This window comes from Salmo salar, chromosome 09, assembly GCF_965601325.2.
Source record: "Salmo salar chromosome 09, fSalSal1, whole genome shotgun sequence".
NCBI lineage: Eukaryota > Metazoa > Chordata > Actinopteri > Salmoniformes > Salmonidae > Salmo > Salmo salar.
Genome location: NC_138299.1, coordinates 18136191 through 18157710, shown reverse-complemented (window position 1 = coordinate 18157710; position 21520 = coordinate 18136191). Strand labels below are relative to the sequence as shown.

Genomic DNA, 21520 nt, shown 5'->3' with positions numbered 1-21520 from the left:
GCCATTACACAGGCAGTGTAGTAGAGAGATGCTTAAGAGAGAGGGAGTGAGAGAGATAAGGAGAGTGAGGGAGAAAGAGAGAGGGAGTGTGCAGGTGTTGATTTGACAGGGGCTGGGCGGTGAGTGCCAGGCAGGCCAGCGGTACCGGTTGTCACAGAGCAGGCCAAGGTGTGAAGCTCGTCCCAGTGGAAAGCCCCAGATGTGTGAGGTGATTATGGGGAAGAGGGACAGAGAGAGAGACACATTTCAAATGTCTATATTTGTTTAAAACTTTTGTGAGTGTAATGTTTACACATTTTTCCCCTTGTTAATTACCCTTTTGTTTACTGTTTCCCATGCCAATAAAGCCCTTTGAATTGACAGAGGAGAGAGAAAGCTCTGTCACACGTTGGGTCTGTACATAGTCAATGGTAAGCTTCGTGGACACTCCAATGGTAGGTACACCTTCAGCTAATCGCTTGGCAGTAGTACTGTAGATTACTTTATGACTGACCTCAACCGAGAGTCTGTCTGAGCGTTCACAGTCAATACTCAATCATAAGGCATCAAAGCCAAAGGAACTGCAAAATATTGAGGAATGCTATAGTAGTGTAGAAACCAACCAAAAAACAATTAGGCAAGAACAAATACAATCCCTTTTAGACAACTTCCTGGACAAAATATTTAATTGTTTAAACTTGGCAGTAGAAAGCCTATACAGTATAGTTGACCTTTCAGCTTCCCTATCAAATCAAAAAATGTCTAGCAGACAACCTAAGAAAAAACAATTATAAAGACAAATGGTTTGATGAAGAATGCAAAAACCTAAGAAATAATTTGAGAAACCTATCCAACCAAAAACAAAAGACCCAGAAAACCTAAGCCTATGCCTTCACTATGGTGAATCACTAAAATAATACAGAAATACACTACGGAAAAAAAGAAGGAACAGCACGTCAGAAATCAGTTCAATGTCGTTGAAGAATCCATAGAGTAGAGACAAATTTAACCCCAATAACTACCATGGAATACAGTGGGGGGAAAAAGTATTTGATCCCCTGCTGATTTTGTACGTTTGCCCACTGATAAAGAAAGGATCAGTCTATAATTTTAATGGTAGGTTTATTTGAACAGTGAGAGACAGTTGCCAAACGTCAGCCACAAAACCTTAATGACTTGGAGAAGATCGGCAAAGAGGAGTGGGACAAAATCCCTCCTGAGATGTGTGCAAACCTGGTGGCCAACTACAAGAAACATCTGACCTCTGATTGCCAACAAGGGTTTTGCCACCAAGTACTAAGTCATGTTTTGCAGAGGGGTCAAATACTTATTTCCCTCATTAAAATGCAAATCATTTTATAACATTTTTGACATGCTTTTTTCTGGATTTTTTTGTTATTCTGTCTCTCACTGTAGGCCTTCCCTGTAGCTCAGTTGGTAGAGCATGGTGTTTGCAACACCAGGGTTGTGGGTTCGATTCCCACGGGGGGCCAGCACAGAAAAAAAAAAAAAAAAAAAAAAAAAAAAAAAAATGTATGAAATGTATGCATTCACTACTGTAAGTCGCTCTGGATAAGAGTGTCTGCTAAATGACTAAAATGGGATCAAATACTTTTTTCCCCCCACTGAATATGTCAACAGAAATCTTTGGAAAGTCCTCTGCATTTCCATTAACAGCAGACTCGTACATTTCCTCACTGAAAACAATGTACTGAGAAAATGTCAAATTGGCTTTTTACCAAATTATCATATGACAGACCACCTATTCACCCTGCACCTCCTAATTCACAAACAAAACAAAGGCAAAGTGTTCTCATGCAGATTTCAAAAAATCTTTTGACTCAATTTGGCATGAGGGTCTGTTATACAAATTGATGGAAAGCAGTGTTGGGGGAAAAGCATACAGCATTATAAAAATCAATGTACACAAACAAGTGTGCAGTTAAAATTGGCAAAAATCTAATTTCTTTCCACTGGGCTGAGACAGGGATGCAGCTTTCTTTCCACAGGGCTGAGACAGGGATGCAGCTTTCTTTCCGTGTGGTGAGACAGGGATGCAACTTGAGCCCCACTCTCTTCAACATAAATATCAACGAATTGGCGAGGGCACTAGAACAGTCTGCAGCACCCGGCCTCACCCTACTAGAATCTGAAGTCAAATGTCTACCATTTGCTGATAATCTGGTGCTTCTGTCCACAAACAAGGAGGGCCTACAGCAGCACATATATCTTCTGCACAGATTCTGTCAGACCTGGGCCCTGACAGTAAATCTCAGTAAGACCAAAAAAATGGTGTTCCAAAAAAGGTCCAGTTGCCAGGACCACAAATACAAATTCCATCTAGACACTGTTGCCCTAGAGCGGTGGTTCCCAAACTTTTTATAGGCCCGTACCCCTTCAAATATTCAACCTCCAGCTGCGTACCCCCTCTAGCACCAGGGTCAGCACACTCTCAAATGTTGTTTTTTTGCCATCATTGTAAGCCTGCCATACACACACTATACGATACATTTATTAAACATAAGAATGAGTGAGTTTTTTTTCCATTACCCGGCTTGTGGGAAGTGACAATGAGCTCTTACAGGACCAGGGCACAAATGATAAAATGTATTTAACCATCATAAATATAAAACCTTATTTGTTACTTGAAAATTATGAGTAAATCACCACAGGTTAATGAGAAGAGTGTGCTTGAAAGGATGCACATACAGTTGAAGTTGGAAGTTTACATGCACTTAGGTTGGAGTCATTAAAACTTGTTTTTCAACCACTCCACACATTTCTTGTTAACTATAGTTTTGGCAAGTCACTTAGGACATCTACTTTATGCATGACACAAGTAATTGTTCAAACAATTGTTAACAGAGATTATTTCACTTATAATTCACTGTATCACAAATCCAGTGGGTCAGAAGTGTACATACACTAAGTTGACTGTGCCTTTAAACAGCTTGGAAAATTCCAGAAAATGATGTCATGGCTTTAGAAGCTTCTGATAGGCTAATTGACATAATTTGAGTCAACTGGAGGTGTACCTGTGGATGTATTTCAAGGTCTACTTTCAAACTCAGTGCCTCTTTGCTTGACATGGGAAAATCAAAAGAAATCAGCCAAGACCTCAGAAAATAAGTTGTAGACTTAATACTTCTGTATGTTGTAAAACCATTACATAGTCGCTGCCCATGTCATTGCATAGTGCAGAAAATACACAAGAGTTCAGGGGCCTTGCTTTAACAAAGTGAACTATTTTCACTGTAGTGTCCAAAAAATAACTTCAAGTGGTCAGGCATTCCCTTGGCAGCAAGAGCCTCTCGGTGGATGCTGCAGTGTACCAAAGTGGCATCAGGAGCAACTGCTTGCACATGTTACCACTCCACTATGTCTCCCTGTCATGGCTTTTGCACCATCAGTACATATACCAACACATCTTGACCACCAAAGTCCATTTGATGCCACAAAGCTGTCCAGTACTTAAAAAATATCCTCTCCTGTTGTTTTGGTTTCCAGTGGTTTGCAGAAGAGGATGTCTTCCTTAATTGACCCCCCATAAACGTAACGGACAGGAGCTGTGCCAGACCCGCCAAGTCTGTTGACTCATCCAGCTGTAACGTATAGACTTCACTGGCTTGTATGCCAAGCAGTAATTGTTTCAAAACATCTCCTGCCATGTCACTGACACGTCGTGAAACAGTGTTGTTTGATGAAGAAATTGTCTGTATTGTTTTTTTGGCCTTTGCCCCAGCATCGTTTCAGCCATATCTGCGACAGCAGGAAGAATTAAGTCCTCCACAATAGTATGGGGCTTGCCTGTCCTAGCCACTCAGTAGCTCACCATATAAGATGCTTCTAGCCCCTTCTTAGTAATGGTATCTGTTGCTTTTATACATGTCTTACTACTTGAAAGTCGTCTTAATTCTCACTCAAAAACACTGGCTTATTTTTCAAATTGGCATGTTTTAATTCTAAATGTCTGCGCAAGAGTGAAGGTTTCATTGTGTTGTGAGATAGTACTTTTAAACATACAACACACTGGCTGAGGAAAGGCACTACTCCCAATATAAGTGAACCCCAAATCAATGTAGTTCTCATCATATTTGCGCCTCTTCGACAGTCCAACGTCCCTGTCTGTTGTTTGGTGCTTTGCCGGATAAGGGGGCGGCAGCTCTACGGCTGCATCAGATTCACAACTGTCAGTGTCCATGCTAGCTAGGCTAACAACTAATGTAGAATTACTGATGCTAGCATTGGATGTGCTCGTGGAAGCAGAACAACTTGTGTAGTCGACAGGTACAGGTGTAGTACTGCTGGTAGTAGCAGTACTACCAGTAGAGCTGGTATTATTTGACTAGGCTAGCTGTATTTGACATTGTGTTTTTATTTCGCTGAACACTAGATGGTTTAATTTTATTTTTGGCAGTGAAACGAGGCTACTCAGGCGTGAAAAACTCACCCAAATGTATAGCCCCGTTGGAAAATCTAAACAGACTGTTTGAAAATGTGAAAAATAAAAAACACTTATATTTGGAGTACCCCGACGGCATTGCGCGTACCCCAGTTTGGGAATACATGCCCTAGAGCATACAAAAAAAACTATACATACCTCGGCCTAAATATCAGCACCACAAGTAACTTCCACAAAGCTGTGAATGATCTGAGAGACAAGGCAAGAAGGGCCTTCTACGCCACCAAAATGAACATCAAATTTGACATCCCAATTAGGTTCTGGCTAAAAATACTAGAATCCGTTATAGAACCCAAATAATTAATGCAAATAATTAATGCAGAGCAGAATTAGGCCGATACCTGCTAATGATCAAAATCCAGAAAAGATCTGTTCAATTCTACAACCACCTAAAAGAAAGAGATTCCCAAACCTTCCATAACAAAGCCATCACATACAGAAAGATTAACCTTTAGAAGAGGCAAGGTGGTCCTGGGTCTCTGTTCACAAACAGGACAGCAACACAGTTAGACCCACCAAATCATGAGAAAACAAAAAGATAATTACTTGACACATTGGAAAGAATCTACAAAAAAAATCAGAGCAAAATGGAATGCTATTTGGCCCTAAACAGAGAGTACACAGTGGCAGAATACCTGACCACTGTGACTGACCCAAATTTAAGGAAAGTTTTGACTATGTACAGACTCAGTGAGCATAGCCTTGCTATTGAGAAAGACCGCTGTAGGCAGACCTGGCTCTCAAGATAAGACAGGCTATGTGCACACTGCCCACAAAATGTGGTGGAAACTGAGCTGCACTTCCTAACCTCTTGCCAAATGTATGACCATATTAGAGACAGATATTTCCCTCAGATTACACAGACCCACAAAGAATTTGAAAACAAACCCAATTTTGATAAACTCCCATATCTATTGGGTAAAATACCAGTGTGCCATCACAGCAGCACAATTTGTGACTTGTTGCCACAAGAAAAGGGCAACCAGTGAAGAACAAACACCATTGTAAATACAACCCATATTTTATGTTTATTTATCTTCCCTGTTGTACTTCAACTATTTTCAGATTGTTATAACAATGTACATAGCAATAATATTACACTTTAAATCTCTCTATTCCTCTGAAATGTTTGTGAATGTAATGTTTACTGTTCAGTTTTATTGTTTATCTATTTCACTTGCTTTGGCAAGTAAACATATGTTTCCCATGCCAATAAAGCTGTTTAAATTGAATTGAACTGAGAGAGAGAGGCGCGATTGCTTCAGAGAACAATTTGGTTTCAGGTAGAGAGGAACTGTCGAAATACACAAAGAGGGGATAAAGAGTGCGAGAGAGCATATTCCAGAAACTACTCAGCATGCCAAGTACACAAAGTACCCATGGTGTCTCATTAGACAGATTGTTCCTGTGAGAATCAGAAAGGAGTGGGTGAGAGAAAGATAGAAAAATAGATTTCTATTCTGTCACCTGGGATGTGAATTGAGAAGCTTCCAGAAATGACCTGGCTAAGATGCTAAATGTTCTGTACTGCAGTCTGTGGTGTAATGGCAGGTTACAGGAGCTTTAACAAGGGGCTTACTAATTAGGATCAGAGCCCCAGGGGATTACGCTGGCATTAAGGCCAGGTTAACGACACCTTTAGGGGGATGAGTCTCCCTCGGCGTCAGCCTCTCAAGCCAACCTCCACACCTCACCACCGTCCATCTGAGAGCGAGACAGGGGCACGAGGAGTTATGGCCGTGACATCACTACTAACCCGTGACATCACTGCTACAGCAGCACCAATCCAGACAGAGGGCTGTGTCTGCTAGCTGGCATGGACCCTTATTTATGACTGGACCACAGTGAAGAAGTCGCCCATTCTCTCAAGCATGCCATGTTGCCGCCAGCTTACAGTTCCCTGAGGCGCACTAAAAATCGATTAGCACTTCATAGCAAATCAAATAAACGCAATCTATACCAGAGTTATGGTCGACTGGACTAAAAACTATGCCATAGTGATGGGTCAACTGGGGATGGTGAGCCATAGAGACGTCTTCTTAGTGTTGAGATGGTAACACTTTACATTAAGGTATACTTTATGGGTAACTAAGTCGTTTATAAATCAATGGATAACAATTATCATTTTTCTGACATTGTCAATTGGTTATTCCAACATAACATTTCGCCATCAAAGGGCAGGGCTGGTTGTGTATTCAGATGAGTATGCCGATGTGTAACAAATCTCCTGTTCAAAGGGCCGTCTATTGATCCGTGCCAGTAACGTGTCCGCCTTCGATGTGGAGCACAATGGAGACATGATTGATCAAACCCAGAGAGATGATTAAAAGCAGCCAGTCACAGTGCTCCATCACATTAAGAAGATTGCCTGACCGACAAGCTCAAGGAGAAAGAGACTAGAAGTGGGGTGGTCAGAGAAACCTTTGAAGATGTCCTTTTTTGGTCCAATCTGAGCTGAAGTAATCAGGTTTGGATGAAAGCGTCCGTGGCCTGAGCACTTTGTTTGGCTGGAATAATGGTGGGCCTCAACAGAGCAGGGGAGGTGAATATGTATGTGCAGTGCCTGGGTGGCCATGACATGCACATCAAATTTGCAACCGTGGACCAAAATGGCTATTTTCAGACATGTATTCAACATGTGAGTCGTACCACCTGTATCCTGCACAATCCCAAACCAGCAACAGAGCAGAGAGAGACCGTCTTTGGCCTGTTTGACACGTCAGTCCCACTCCACAGAGAGATTCTGACGTCCTAATAGCCTGCAGGGCCACATACAACACGGTGTTATGCCAAAGAGTTTTTGGTTTAACCCAACGATAACACAGTGTTCCACAGAACACTAATGAAACATTTACCACACAGATGAGGCCTCTGAACTTTTTATGTGCGGGGAAATGATTGCTATGCGTTAACGTGTGGAGTCGGCATCTGCTTCCGACCGTGTTTGGAGTCATGCTCCAGAGTGCATTCTCCCGCCCCTACATTAGCCTCGCAGTGAAAGGTTCAGTGGGTAAATAGAGCTCTCGAGCCTTATGCAAAACGGCAGGCATTTAGCGGGAATGCTAATGAGAAGCACAGGGCTACAGATGATCACAGTTATCATTGGGTTATGAATGCATTGGAGAGCCAAGGTTAGTTACAGGGACAAAAGGGAATTCATTTGCCCTCATCTCTGCATTACAGCCATATTCCAATCAATGTCATTAGAATCATAATGAGGTTGGGGCTCTTATCAAAAAATGCCAACCAGTAGCAGACCGTATCGCTGGCCAATTTGTCCTCAGGATCGTTTCCACGTTGTTCTCCTTGAAGATCACAGTAGTAATGCGGCTGTGAGCGAGTGTCAGTTTGGAGGACAGGAAGTGTGAGATAAATGTATGTGACACATGAGGGGAGCGCATAGGGAAGGGCAAAACAATGGGGCCCTCCTCTAGTCTACAGCGTGAAGGGCAGAACTATGGGGCCCTCCTCTAGTCTACAGCGTGAAGGGCAAAACTATGGGGCCCTCCTCTAGTCTACAGCGTGAAGGGCAGAACTATGGGGCCCTCCTCTAGTCTACAGCGTGAAGGGCAGAACTATGGGGCCCTCCTCTAGTCTACAGCGTGAAGGGCAGAACTATGGGGCCCTCCTCTAGTCTACAGCGTGAAGGGCAGAACTATGGGGCCCTCCTCTAGTCTACAGCGTGAAGGGCAGAACTATGGGGCCCTCCTCTAGTCTACAGCGTGAAGGGCAGAACTATGGGGCCCTCCTCTAGTCTACAGCGTGAAGGGCAGAACTATGGGGCCCTCCTCTAGTCTACAGCGTGAAGGGCAAAACAATGGGGCCCTCCTCTAGTCTACAGCGTGAAGGGCAGAACTATGGGGCCCTCCTCTAGTCTACAGCGTGAAGGGCAGAACTATGGGGCCCTCCTCTAGTCTACAGCGTGAAGGGCAAAACAATGGGGCCCTCTAGTCTACAGCGTGAAGGGCAGAACTATGGGGCCCTCCTCTAGTCTACAGCGTGAAGGGCAGAACTATGGGGCCCTCCTCTAGTCTACAGCGTGAAGGGCAGAACTATGGGGCCCTCCTCTAGTCTACAGCGTGAAGGATTAGGAGGAGCAGATGGAGTTCTAAAAGCTCCCGTATTGACATGGACTCGGCTGTTCTGGAATACCGGAAAAACTCCCCGCTCTGTCTGACACCCCCTTTCTTCTTTTCCTTTCCTCCCCCTCTTTTCTTTCATTGTCTTTCTCTCCAGCCTTCCTCAAACCCACCCACCGCCGCCCCTCCCCAGGCCTGAAAGCACAGCCGGATGTGGGGTAGGCCTGGAGTGAATGAGGTGGGGGAGGGATGGGGAGCCTCCCTACTACCTGGAATGATTAGTGGGGGTGGGATGGCAAGAAAGAGGTATGAAAAAAAACTGGGCAGAAAGACAACTGATGTCTTCTGTGTTGGCAACAGCCTTTTCTAATCCTAGCCCTGGGGCCACACTCTGCAGTCAAGCGGGCTATTACATGGCAACAATTAGGGGGCTGGAGCCTAACACCTGGTCCTCCCCATTCTGGCCCTCCACTGGCAGCTGACTGTACAGTCTCATCGCCAGGTGGTCCTACTTCAATGACATTAGCTAGTCACTCAAGAGTTAATCAGGAGCCTGTCTTAGCCTAGCGTTGGCTGCATGGAGCCCATTTACCAGCCTCACCCCCATCCAACACTGGCTGTCTTTTTATGGGGATGTACGGAGACAACGTTGTTTAGAAAACTTGTTCAAATGAAGATCTCTAAGAGGGAGCTCAAATAATTAACCGACGGACTGAGGCCTCTAGGATTCCATCCTGTTTAGCAACTCACGGTGCGTCCACATACAGCAAGGGATTATAATGGGCCTTTCATGGACGCACAAAAACAGATGGAGAAGCTGGGAAGTGCTATACATCTCTGCAGATGGCCGCGACAAAGTAGGGGGAGGGAAACGGGATTTGGTCAAAGTCGGCAGATACAAAAACAAGTGGGTGTAGACTAAAGCAGCCAGGGCCATATCTGCCTCCACAAAGGCCATTTCATCTATATCCCCCTGCCCTGAAGATCTGAGAGTAAATAACACTCATTACAATGACAATACATATAGATTTGTAGCCCAAACTGCTAGAATCTCATCAATAGTAATTAGTGGCTATACATAACTAATGAAGATGTGCACAGCGCATAAATCTGAAGAGCTCAGGGCCTTTGTTTTCCTGCCAAAGCCTTTTTGGAGGAGTGCAGGTCTGGTAAACAAGGTTTTCTGTCAACATTTAAAATGGAAAAACCTAGAGAGGAACATCTACAATGACAGGGAGCCGAAAGTCTTGTTTTAGAAAGCGACTACTAAGAGGTTATAAATCTAGAGCTGATGACCAGATAATCAACCAAGCTTTCTCTTTGTCCAGAGCAACAACAGCAGCACAGCAAAGACGTTCAGGCCACCAAATGTCAATCATAGAAAGGCCTACTGTACAGTATGTTGCTCTGTGGCCAAATCAATGGCTGCCACTTGACAACATATACATACTCTCTCCATTACCACATCAAAGGGAGCCTTCTGGAAATGGCAGAAAAGGCACTACACACACTTTAATGTTTCGCTTGTCTCTCTAGTTGGAAAATTCCATTTAATGCAAAAATGCAAATGCTCAGGACAAGGACATCCTCCACGGGGAAACCATGGAGACGGGCCAGGAGAGGAATAGGTGCTGCCTTTCAACTGTTTAAAGAGGCAACATATACATAATCAACTAATTCCTCTTTAAAATAACCAATTAAGGCTGTGACATTTAAAGCAATGTGAAGAAAATCTTTAGATTAACAGTGGTTCTAGTCTCATTACGTTAAAAGAGAATTGAAAAGCTAGCCTAATGCCAATTTTAGGACAAAACAGTGCAAGGCCAAAGGTTTCTAGACAAAAGAAGTCCCTAACCCAGGGCCACGTCACAGAGACTAAGAGAATCCTGGGGTATGTGAGGAGTGACATTTTGCTGACATTTCCTGGTAGTATTGAACACGGGCCGTCTCGAGACGACGACGACAGAAATATCTGTGGATATGCTTGAATGTGACAGAAGAGAGCGAGAGAGGAGAGAGAGCCCTGGTCTTTTCAGGGGACAGTCTCAGTGCTCTGGCCGGTGATGACGAGGGACACAGAGATTGAATGGTAATAACTGGAGCGCAGACAATGGATGATTGAAGGCTCTCTCCGCGACGCTGGAGGATTTCAATATCAGAGCGGCCCTAGAACTGGGATCCTTATCGGGGCAGGCTTCAGACAAAAGGAGAGCTGCGCGTGAAATGTGGGCTAAAACATGGGCACACGACCACGCCGATTAGCAAAAGGCTGCGCACACAAAGAAGCCAGCTTTATGTGGACAAAGGCTGTCCAGTGCCTCGTTGTAACGAGAGATAGGAGGAGAGCGGAGAGAGAGGACGAGGAAGAGAGAGACAGAAAGGGAGAGAAGGAGAGAGGGGCTTTACATATATTCTTTCCTCCATCTTCTACAAGATGTCAGGCCTAAGGAGACGGGAGACTAGAGAAGGGAGGGGAAGAGAGCCCGGTGTTTGAGTGCTCCAGGCCCTCTGCTTCTGATGAGGAATAATGGACTAGCAACACCAGAAAACTCCCAGGACCCTTCCATCGTTAAAACCTTCCCCCATCCTATTCATAAATATCCACACAGACACACATGAACACGTATGCCACACACGGAGGTGCACACCTGCACGGTTCTGTTTTTCTGCCCCCAAAAACACTAAAATGTGTGGAGGCTTCCCAGGGAAGCTCATTAACCCTCCCTCAAGAACCCTGAGACAAAAGAGAAGAAACAAAACCGAACTAATCAATGACAACGCAGCCATTGTAGTGGAAACAAGAACAAGCATCAATTTGGATAACCTGAGAGGGCTAACAGCTTTCCTTTAGTGGTGTTTGGCTGGCTGGGAGGAGAAAGAAAGTTCATTAATTAAACAGGACTAGGGGGACAGATGGAATGGCTAGTTGGATGCTAATCACTTAAAGCAGACAGACCGGTTTTACACCCTCCGTAGAACCACACACACACACACACACATCAATCCCTATTAACACGTCCTCTTCAAATGGAATGTACTGCGTTACCCAGCACTGAAGTCCGTTACGGAGTCTGATCGGCAGAGCGGACGGCCTTCCATATACAAGGACTAAAAGTATTGATGCAGCCTAACACTGGGGCTGGCCAATCCACAGAGTTCAACAGTGGAATGCACACACAAGTACACAGAGTAGTACCACTGAAGTCCACAGTTATGACTGCTTCCAAAGCCAAAACACCTAGCATCCATCAGCACCAGTCCTCTCAGATGAATACTTTTCAACCAGGGATTCCTTCAAAGTATGTTTTTCCTCCACAGATAAAAAGATAAATGATTTCCATAACAACACGATATGTAAGAATGGCCTAGGTTTTGATGGCTGGTGATAGAGACAGCTTTCACAGTTATCAGAACTAGGGGTGTCTAGTGGATACCAAACACCTCTGTGGCTTCACCCCTGACAGGTTCATAATGATACAGCCTGTCTGATACTAGTAACGCTACCCGACACCTCCCTGGCTGGCTGGCTGGCTGGCTGGCTGGCGGGGGAGAGAGGGGGATCCCACGCAGACCTGGCAACCTCCCAGCCTTTCACTGCACTCTTACAAAACAGACAGATGTCAGGCATGAATGCATAACAGACGGAGCAGGGAGGGGAGGGTTGTGAGGCGTTCAAGTTTAAAGATACACGGAGCATGACATTCTTTCAGTAACATGCTGTGCTGTAATGCGTGTACATTCCCAGGACTAGAAATATTTAGTGATGGGGTGGCACATATATCGAAAACAAAAAGTGGTCTATTCTGCAAATGGCGGACGGCGAATCTTTTCAAACTAACATTTCCCAAAAATACCTACTTAAAATTCCCTTGAGTAACACAATCACAATTTTGAATGGCACACAATTAAGTAAAGAGTGGTCAACGATCAGACAAAATCATAGGATACATTCTCCCATTTGGAGACTATTGACAGTTTAACAACCTTAGTAAAACATACCCCATAACACAACAAAAAGATGACAAAGAAATACCACTTCAATGCTTCCGACAAACCCACAGTAACTCATCTCTCTGTGCTGCTCTCATCCCCAGGATCAGTACACAGACAGTGTCTTTATGGTCTTTCAGGGCCCTGTGCTGTCATCAAGCTCTCCAGCCCATGCCATCAGCCGTCTGTTTCCATGCCTGCTCTACCTGTGTTTAAGAGTGGCCCTGCTCTGCTCAGCCGCCGCTCAGCCACCGGCCCCCAGGGCTTTCACTGTGAGGGTGAGTGGGGGACGCCTTTTGTTAGAGGCAGGGTGGGGAGAAGATGGAGGGGGGAGGGAAAAAACTATAATGCTGTGAGTCATTCTGCATTAGCAGCGGGGGGGGGGGGGGGGGTACTTTTGCATGTTGTATAAAGCTAGACGCCATATGCCATCCGGCCAGGCTGCCTCCTGAGTCAAGGCTGGGTTTGACAGGTCTGTGCGTGTGTCCCCCCCCGCTCCCTTGGCCCCCTTGGCCCTTCTAGGCCCCAGTGGCAGAGCTGTCTGCTGCTCCGAGCGGAGCGGCCGTGGAGTGGTGGTGTGTGGGCGGGGAGGGGACTCAGTGATGTGAACACATCAGACATTGTCGTGAGCTCCAGGAACAGCTGGTCAGCTGGAGAGAGGGGCAGGTTGAGGGCGGAAGGGAGGAGCGGAGGGGTTGAGGGCGGAGGAGTGGAGGGCGGAGGAGTGGAGGGGTTGAGGGTGAAGGAGTGGACCTAATCCCACTGATCATGGGATTAGGTTAAAATATTCAGTAGAGGAAACCCCCTCCATCCCAAAATGTCATAAACCCCAACCATAGCCCCCCTTTCATCCACTCCTCAGCCCTCACCAAACTCCACCAAAGTCCTGCTTCTCCCAACAACAGTCTCCAACCCAACCGCCTCTGACAATCCCGGCCACCTCCACCCTGTCGAGCAATCCACCCTGCCCCAGAGTTCTGTGTTCCAATTGGGTTAGGGTGGTCATTAGGAATGGACGTCCCTGAGAGCTGGACCGTGACAGAGCTGAGAGCTGGACCGTGACAGAGCTGGACCAGACACAGAACAAGACCCTAACCTAATGGAAGCAGGTTGCTCTTCCACACAACGTCACAGAGCCTCTAATTCAAAAGGCAAAGAGACAGAGGAGAGTTAGGGCTGTACACATCACTTCTCACTGAGAGGCTTATGACAGAGGGAAGATGGCCCAGCTCACCCTTCTCACTGTGCCAAGCCAAGCACTCAGTTCATGGGCTGGGAGATGGCTGCAGGAGACTGTTATGGCACACTAGCTGACAAATAAGAGCCTATCAGCAACCCTAAATAATACATTTTCAGCTATAGTACACTAACATGGCAGCTCCCATTCATAACCTCCTTTCAAAGACTCCGAAAGATGCTTTCCTCCTGACTAGGTAATGAAACTTCTTGTCCTAAAGCACATTGTTATCCATGTAGGGACATGAGAGAGAGAAACAAAGCCTTATTCAGAAGGTACACAAAGCAGTAGGCCAATATCAATGGCAAGAGTCCCACATATATGATGTTTTCATGAGCGTCGAAAAGGCAGAGCTCCAGAGCTGGTAGACGGTTGGGTAGATGAGGCAAGGGCCTGCACCTCTGTATGTTGGCAGCAGCCCTAGGTTCCACTGGGCTCTGTGAGCTTCACTGAGAAGATGAAACCTCTCTCTGCTACTACACTGCATGTCCCCCACAATGCCACCTAAAAGTCCGGCTCGCATGACTGGCCACGTGCACGAACAGATTATGGCTATTGATTGCTGCCCGGAGACAGATCTCTCTGTGTATGCGTGCGTGCGTGTCTTAGGGGAGGGTAGTAAGGGCACTGGGGCGGAAAAGCTATTGATTCTGTCCAGCGGGGAAGTTGTGTTTCAGAATGAAGGTCAGCTCTACTTCGCCTCCCCCTATTAGAAGCTCCTGCTACCTAAACACACAGCACACGTTTACTCGGGAGTGAGTGCTTGTTTAGGAGAGAGAATAACACTCAGTGACTGGATCAAGTCTCCCGTCAGAAACCCAACAGGCTGTGTTGGAAGCAGAGGAAGTCCACTACAGCCATATCATAATATATATAATAAATATGCCATTTAGCAGACACTTATCCAAAGCGACCCACTATCCTGGCGTTGCAAGCGCCATGCGAGACCAACTCAACTACAGTAGGACCACATACAGTAGTTGGGGATGAATGACACATTGCATGTCAGGGGAAATTGTCTTGATATATGGTGTGCTACTTATATAGCGGGAACTTGGCCGTCAAGCGTATTCTCCTCCCGCATGTCAGGTCCTCACCACTCACAGTGAGTTTGCGTTCCCCTCTGGCAGTGGAGGAGACTGCAGCCCGCTGCTCAGTGTTCATACAGGGTGACTATTAGGATTCACACAGCCTCTTCTCATAGGGCCATATTAATGACACAATATGGGTGATTTCTGACAGCCTTGTAATATAAGGTCTGTGGGGTCAGGACTGTCTCTTTGACGTCCAACAGCGCCGAGGGTTCTGAAATAACATCAGTGCGTTGTCACTGAATAGAGCAGAATGCTGCAGGGGGGCCCGTCAACCCACTTGGATAGACATCTTAAACGCTGACCATATGTCACACATACACTGACACACAAAAACCTCTCACACACAAACTACTCTAAGTACCATGGTGTAGAGCCAAAAAGGAAACAGCGGATTGTAGAGGAAGGGAGGATTGGTGTGTGTGTGTGTGTCCAGCAATGTGGCTGGTGGTCATATTTCAATATCAAATCCAATTAGCCGGAGTGATGGTGCAGCAGAGCGCCTGGCTGCTGGAGACTCCAGTTCTGTGGCGGACGGAGCAGGAGAGAGGACACCAGAGAGCGCCACAGAGGAGAGCGCCACAGCGCCAGGCCTGCCTTTATGTGGACGCACTGAGGTCATGTGGCTTTTCTTTGTAGAAACATTAAACAAATGACCTTGGAGAGCGGCCTGGCTACAGACAGCAGATTGGGGAGCACCGGGGCGGGGAAACGCTGGATAGGGATTTAATATCGGCTACAAAAACAGCCTGCTCTGCAAAGAGACAAGGTCATTGTTCCAACCCAAAATAAAACACCTACACTTTGCAGAAGACGAGAGGCAGATGAGATGAGGAAGAGAAGGGAGCATACATGGAGGAATGGATATCATAAAGTGAATGCACCAATTTGTAAGTTGCTCTGGATAAGAGCGTCTGCTAAATGACGTAAATGTAATGTAAAATGTAGTACAATGCAGGAACCCTATCAGCAGAAGGAGGAATGGGTCATATGCCTTTGGGTTAAGTCTAGATACAGTACCAGTCAAAAGTGTGGACACACCTACTCATTCAAGGGTTTTTCTTTATTTTTACTATTTTCTACATTGTAGAATAATAGTGAAGACATCAAAACTATGAAATAACACATATGGAATCATGTAGTAACCAAAAAAGTGTTAAACAAATCAAAATATATTGTATATATTTGATCATTCAAAGTAGCCACCCTTTGCCTTGATGACAGCTTTGCACACTCTTGGCAACCAGCTTCACCTGGAATGCTTTTCCAACAGTCTTGAAGGAGTTCCCACATATGCTGAGCACTTGTTGGCTGCTTTTCCTTCACTATGCGTTCCAACTCATCCCAAACCATCTCAATTTGGTTGAGGTTGGGTGATTGTGGAGGCCAGGTCATCTGATGCAGCACTCCATCACTCTCCTTCGTCAAATAGCCATTACACAGCCTGGAGGTGTGTTGGGTCATTGTCCGGTTGAAAAACAAATGATAGTCCCACTAAGCGCAAACCAGATGGGATGGTGTATCGCTGCAGAATGCTGTGGTAGCCATGCTGGTTAAGTGTGCCTTGAATTCTAAATAAATAACCAACAGCTTCACCAACAAAGCACCCTACATCACACCACCTCCTCCATGCTTAATGGTGGGAACCACATATGCGGAAGCCATCCATTCACCTATTCTGCGTCTCACAAAGACATGGCGGTTGGAACTGTATATCATTAGTTTTGGTATTCCTGATCTTTTTTGAGGTAATAAACCTTCGAATAGCATTCTAAATTATATCTTAAAACATTCTTCCAAAAATAGTCAGAACTTTATTTATTGGTAGGAGTTTTTTCTTTTAACAAATCCTGAGAAATCTTCTGATTTACAAAATAGTTTGTGTTTGTTTGTGTGTGCGCCCTATCTTGATAAAAAAAAATAGGTCTCGTCGCCTCGATGACTCATGACTATTTCTTTGTTTAAACATAATCCTCCAGCCATCCAGGAAAATGTCCCACACACAGACACCAGTGCTGGCATTGCCAGCATCCATTGGCTGGGAGCATCCGTTTGTCAGCTCATTATCCAGATCTGCAGTATGTGGGGCCTCAGCCTGGCTGGCTGCTTCACACTGCCAACGCTCCAGCCCAGCCAGCGATCATCTCATCTCACAGATCAGGCCGTTGTGCTGCTCTCTTCTTGCTAAGGAATGCCAGGTAGGCCTGGTCTGGCCCAGTCCGGCCCTGGCTTCCTTCCCCCTTGGCTCCCAGTGCAGACTGGCCTATGGTAGCTAGACACCGCTGGCAGCTCAGCACATCTCACACTGGAGTAATTCACTTGGCTTTGGGTTACAGACATCTGCCTCTCTGCTGTCCCACTGATGCCCCCAGGGACCCTGAGAGGGGCTGATATGAGCCTCGCTGATGGGTGGGCTGGGGGGGGGGGGTGACACCCGTGCATACAAATGCAAGCACATACACATCAAACTCAGAATGTACAGCCACATACACCTGTAGCCAAAGTTTAGTGCACATTATTAGCATAAAAACATACTATAGGCTACTGACATTATCGCGCACCCTTGCCCACTTTCCTTACAAACCAATGACCTGTGCCGCGATGCCCAAAAGAATACTTGAGAGCGGTGCACAACTTGGGTCCAACCTCAAAAGCTGGAGATTGCTGGTCGCCATGGCAACACCCAGAGAGCTACTGTGGTCCCTGCGAGGCCACTCTGTACAGCCTGTCCCTGTCCGGGGAGAGGCGGAGCTGCAAGGCTTTGTGGGAGATCAGATTTCACCCACCGCTCCACCGCTCCAAAAAAACGTCCCTCACCTCCTTCAGTCATCAACTTATTCACATGCAAATTCATCTCCATCGCTGATTACGCTCGTCTTAAACCAACTGACATGTACAGCTGGAGATCAGGCCCTTAACGACAGGCAGGCTGTTACCGGGATGGAGGGGAGGACGGGTTAATGACAGTCATGTCTCTGCTGCTGTCGTCTAAACCCACTGCATCATACAAGACCACAGAGATGTTACACAAGATCCCCATTACAGACCCAGACAGACACATGCGTCCTCACGTCACTACGGGCTGCGCGACACACCGCAACACCTCAACCCGGTGCGCTGTTAATCGCTGTATGCAAATCAGCCAGCGCATCAAGATCAGTGTCAGTGCTCACCCATGCAGATCACCCAACACGCTACACACACCACATCGGAATCCACCCAGGCCAACCACTAGAAGGGCTAACGCTGCTATAACAACAATCAACCCGTTTAGAAATTCAATATTTTCACATATGAGAACAATCATCAGATTGTGAGGAATAACATTAATACATAGAAAAAAAGAATACATCGAAAAAGATAACCGTCCCTGGAAAAACTTGCAGGGCCTACCTGCTGAGGCTCTGTGATCAGTTGTTAACCTTGTGGAGGCAGACAGGGCTTTATGGGTAGGGGAGACAGAGTAAAGGGTTCACGCAAAGGATACAAGCTCTGGTAAAGCGTCAGGCGGGACTTGACAGCTCTGCTGGCGTTGATGCAGGTGGCACGCACAAGGCTGGGCAGCAGCGTTCCTGTGACGATGGCGCCGTTGAAAAGAGGCCCAAAGAAGGGGACCTACGAGGGGAAGGAGAGAGGGAGAGAAAGTTACCATCTTAAATAACCGTCATAACCGTTGAATTCTTCTTTTTCTCTGTGGAACGAAAAGCGGAGTGAAGACAGGACGGCCGGGCATTCGTGTGGTTGAGTCCGTTTCCGCGGTTACATGGACTCATTACAACATGATGAAACTTTGTTGCTCCGTGCTGAAACAAGCAAGGTGCTGTAGCAAACCAGTCTGGTTGCCTAGGCAACGCTCCCCTCCATGCAGCATGAGCACACGCTGTCAGGAGCGGAGGGAAGGAGAAAATGTGAGTCAAAAATAAAAATGCTATTCAAACGCAGTACCAGTGAAACGTTTAGACACACCTACTCATTCTAGGGTTTTTCTTTATTTTAACTATTTTCTACATTGTAGAATAATAGTGAAGACGTCAAAACTATGAAATAACACACCAAAAAAAAGTGTTAAACAAATCAAAATATATTTTATATTTGAGATTCTTCAAAGTAGCCACCCTTTGCCTTGATGACAGCTTTGCACACTCTTGGCATTCTCTCAACCAACTGCATGAGGTAGTCACCTGGAATGCATTTCATTTAACAATGCTCTGTCAGAGTGACCATTGGGTTCTTGATCACCTCCCTGACCAAGGCCTTTCTCCCCCGATTGCTCAGTTTGGCCGGGCGGCCAGATCTAGGAAGAGTCTCCTATTTAAGAAAGATGGAGGCCACTGTGATCTTGGGGACCTTCAATGCTACAGAAATATTTTGGTACCCTTCCCCAGATCAGTGCCTCGACACAATCCTGCCTCGGAGCTCTACGGACAATTCCTTCGACCTCATGACTTAGTTTGAAGTGCATGTCAGAGCAAAAACCGTGGGACCTTTTATAGACAGCTGTGTGCCTTTCCAAATCATGTCCAATCAATTAATTTACCACAGGTGGACTACAATCAAGTTGTAGAACGATCTCAATGATGATTAATGGAAACAGGAAGCACCTGATTTCAATTTCGAGTCTCACAGCAAAGGGTCTGAATACTTATGCAAATAAGGTATTTCTGTTTTTTATTTTTAATAAATGTACTTTTTCCAAAGTGTGCTCAATTGAAGACATGAAAATGTATAATTGTTTTTGTGTTATTAGTTTAAGCAGACTGTCTATTATTGTGACATCGATGAAGATGAAATCTAATTTTATGACCAATTTATGCAGAAATCCAGGCATTTCCAAATGGTTCACATACTTTTTCTTGCCACTGTAGTGCGCAATATGTTTGGAACATCAAATCACAATAAATTTGAAGTATTGAATCACATTACATATAGAGTCTTGAAAATCGCAATACATATGGTACTGGCACCTAAGTATCATGATATCATCATCTCGTTGGGGTCCCTGGCAATTCCCAGCCCAACATCTAAAATTGGTACAGGGTTAGATTCAAGTTTGAGTGACTTAGTCCTAAGTGTTGAGCTTATTTAGCATAGAAACCACACACTCATCTAATGCAAATCAATACTGGAGAAAATACTTTGATTGAACTATTGAACAAATACAGTGGGAGCTCTCTGTATTTGAGAGCAGCGTGCATGCGTGTGTGACACATGCGTCTGTTCATGTGTTTTGGGGAGATTTTAAATCTGCTGAGTTTAATGATCGTTGACCTGGAATGTGACGTGCGTGTCAGAGCCTCTCCATAAGTCCTGCTGTCTACTTGACATGGCTTAGCTCATTATCCAGACAGTCCCTCCACTTCAATAATTAGAGCACACTTCAAACTGACAGCTAGCCCATTCAATCTCTACTGGTGTAAAAAAATGTAAAAAATTCTAGAGGTCAACTCAGGCCAATGAAGCTCTAGAACAAGAAAGGGTCTGCGTAATGGGGGCTGTAGGATTCTATGGTGGAGGTTTGGGCTGCAGACTGGGTGGTTGTTGGTGGTGTCTTTCTGTCTGTCTGTGTGGATATTGGGAGGAGGCCTAGGTGGATGGCCAGACAGAGGGCTATGGGCATCATTCCCAGGTTGGCAGAGTCCTGCTGGCAGGTCAGTGGAATGAGAAAGCTGCCATGCATTCTGGCCCCATCTTTTGCTCCAACACACCAAAACCCTTCGTTTGGCCGACAAAGTCTCTTTCGCCCTCTTTAGAAGAGACTGGAGATAGTGTGTGAGGTTTTCTTCTAGATCTGAGATGAGGAAGTCCCAGTGACGGACTTCCTATAGTGTCTTTTGGTCACATTTAGGACAAATATTAGAGTCTACCAATCTAAATATATAGTGCCTTAAGAAAATATTCACACCCGTTCAATTTTTCCACATTTTGTTGTGTTCTAGCCTGAATTTAATTCAATTGAGATTTTGTCACTGGCCACACACACCCCATAATGTCTTGTGCAATTATGCTTTTCGAAACTTTTACAAATTAATACAAAATTTAAAGCTGAAATGTCTTGAGTCAATAAGTACTCAACCCGTTTGTTATGACAAGCCTAAATAAGTTCACAAGTAAAAATGTGCTTAACAAGTCACATATTTTAAATTAATCTCATCTCTGTACCACACACATACAGATAATTGTAAGCTCCCTCAGTCGGGCAGTGAATTTCAACCACAAATTCAACCACAGACCAGAGAGGTTTTCCAATGCCTCGCAAAGAAGGGCACCTTTTGGTAGATGAAAATAAAAAATAAAAAAAATAAAAATAAAAAAACAGACATTGAATAAACCCCTTTGAGCGTGTGGAATTTATAAATGACCCTTTGGATCGTGCATTAATTACACCCAGTCAACAAAGATACTGGCGTTCTTCCTAACTTAGTTGCCGGAGAGGAAGGAAACCGCTCAGGGATTTCACCATGAGGCCAATGGTGACTTTAGAACAGTTACAGAGTTTAATGGCTGTGATAAGAGAAAGCTGAGGATGGATCAACAACATTGTAGTTACTCCACAATAATGACATAAATTACAGAGTGAAAAGGAAGCTTGTACATTATAAAAGTATTCCAAAACATGCATCCTGTTTGCAACAAGGCACTAAAGTAATGCTGCAAAAAAACGTAGCAAAGTAACTCACTTTTT

The 21520-nt window shown here is 45.2% G+C and overlaps 1 protein-coding gene across 3 annotated transcripts in view; it reads right to left on the bottom strand.

The window, feature by feature from the left end:
- ralgapa2 (Ral GTPase activating protein catalytic subunit alpha 2) overlaps window positions 1–21520 on the bottom strand; it is a 150485-nt gene that overhangs the window by 29337 nt on the left and 99628 nt on the right. For all 3 annotated transcript variants that reach the window (XM_014210399.3, XM_014210401.3, XM_014210400.3), the window contains one exon: window positions 18326–18453. In XM_014210399.3, coding sequence (XP_014065874.2) covers window positions 18326–18453 — 128 coding nt within the window. The remainder of the gene's footprint in view (window positions 1–18325; window positions 18454–21520) is intronic.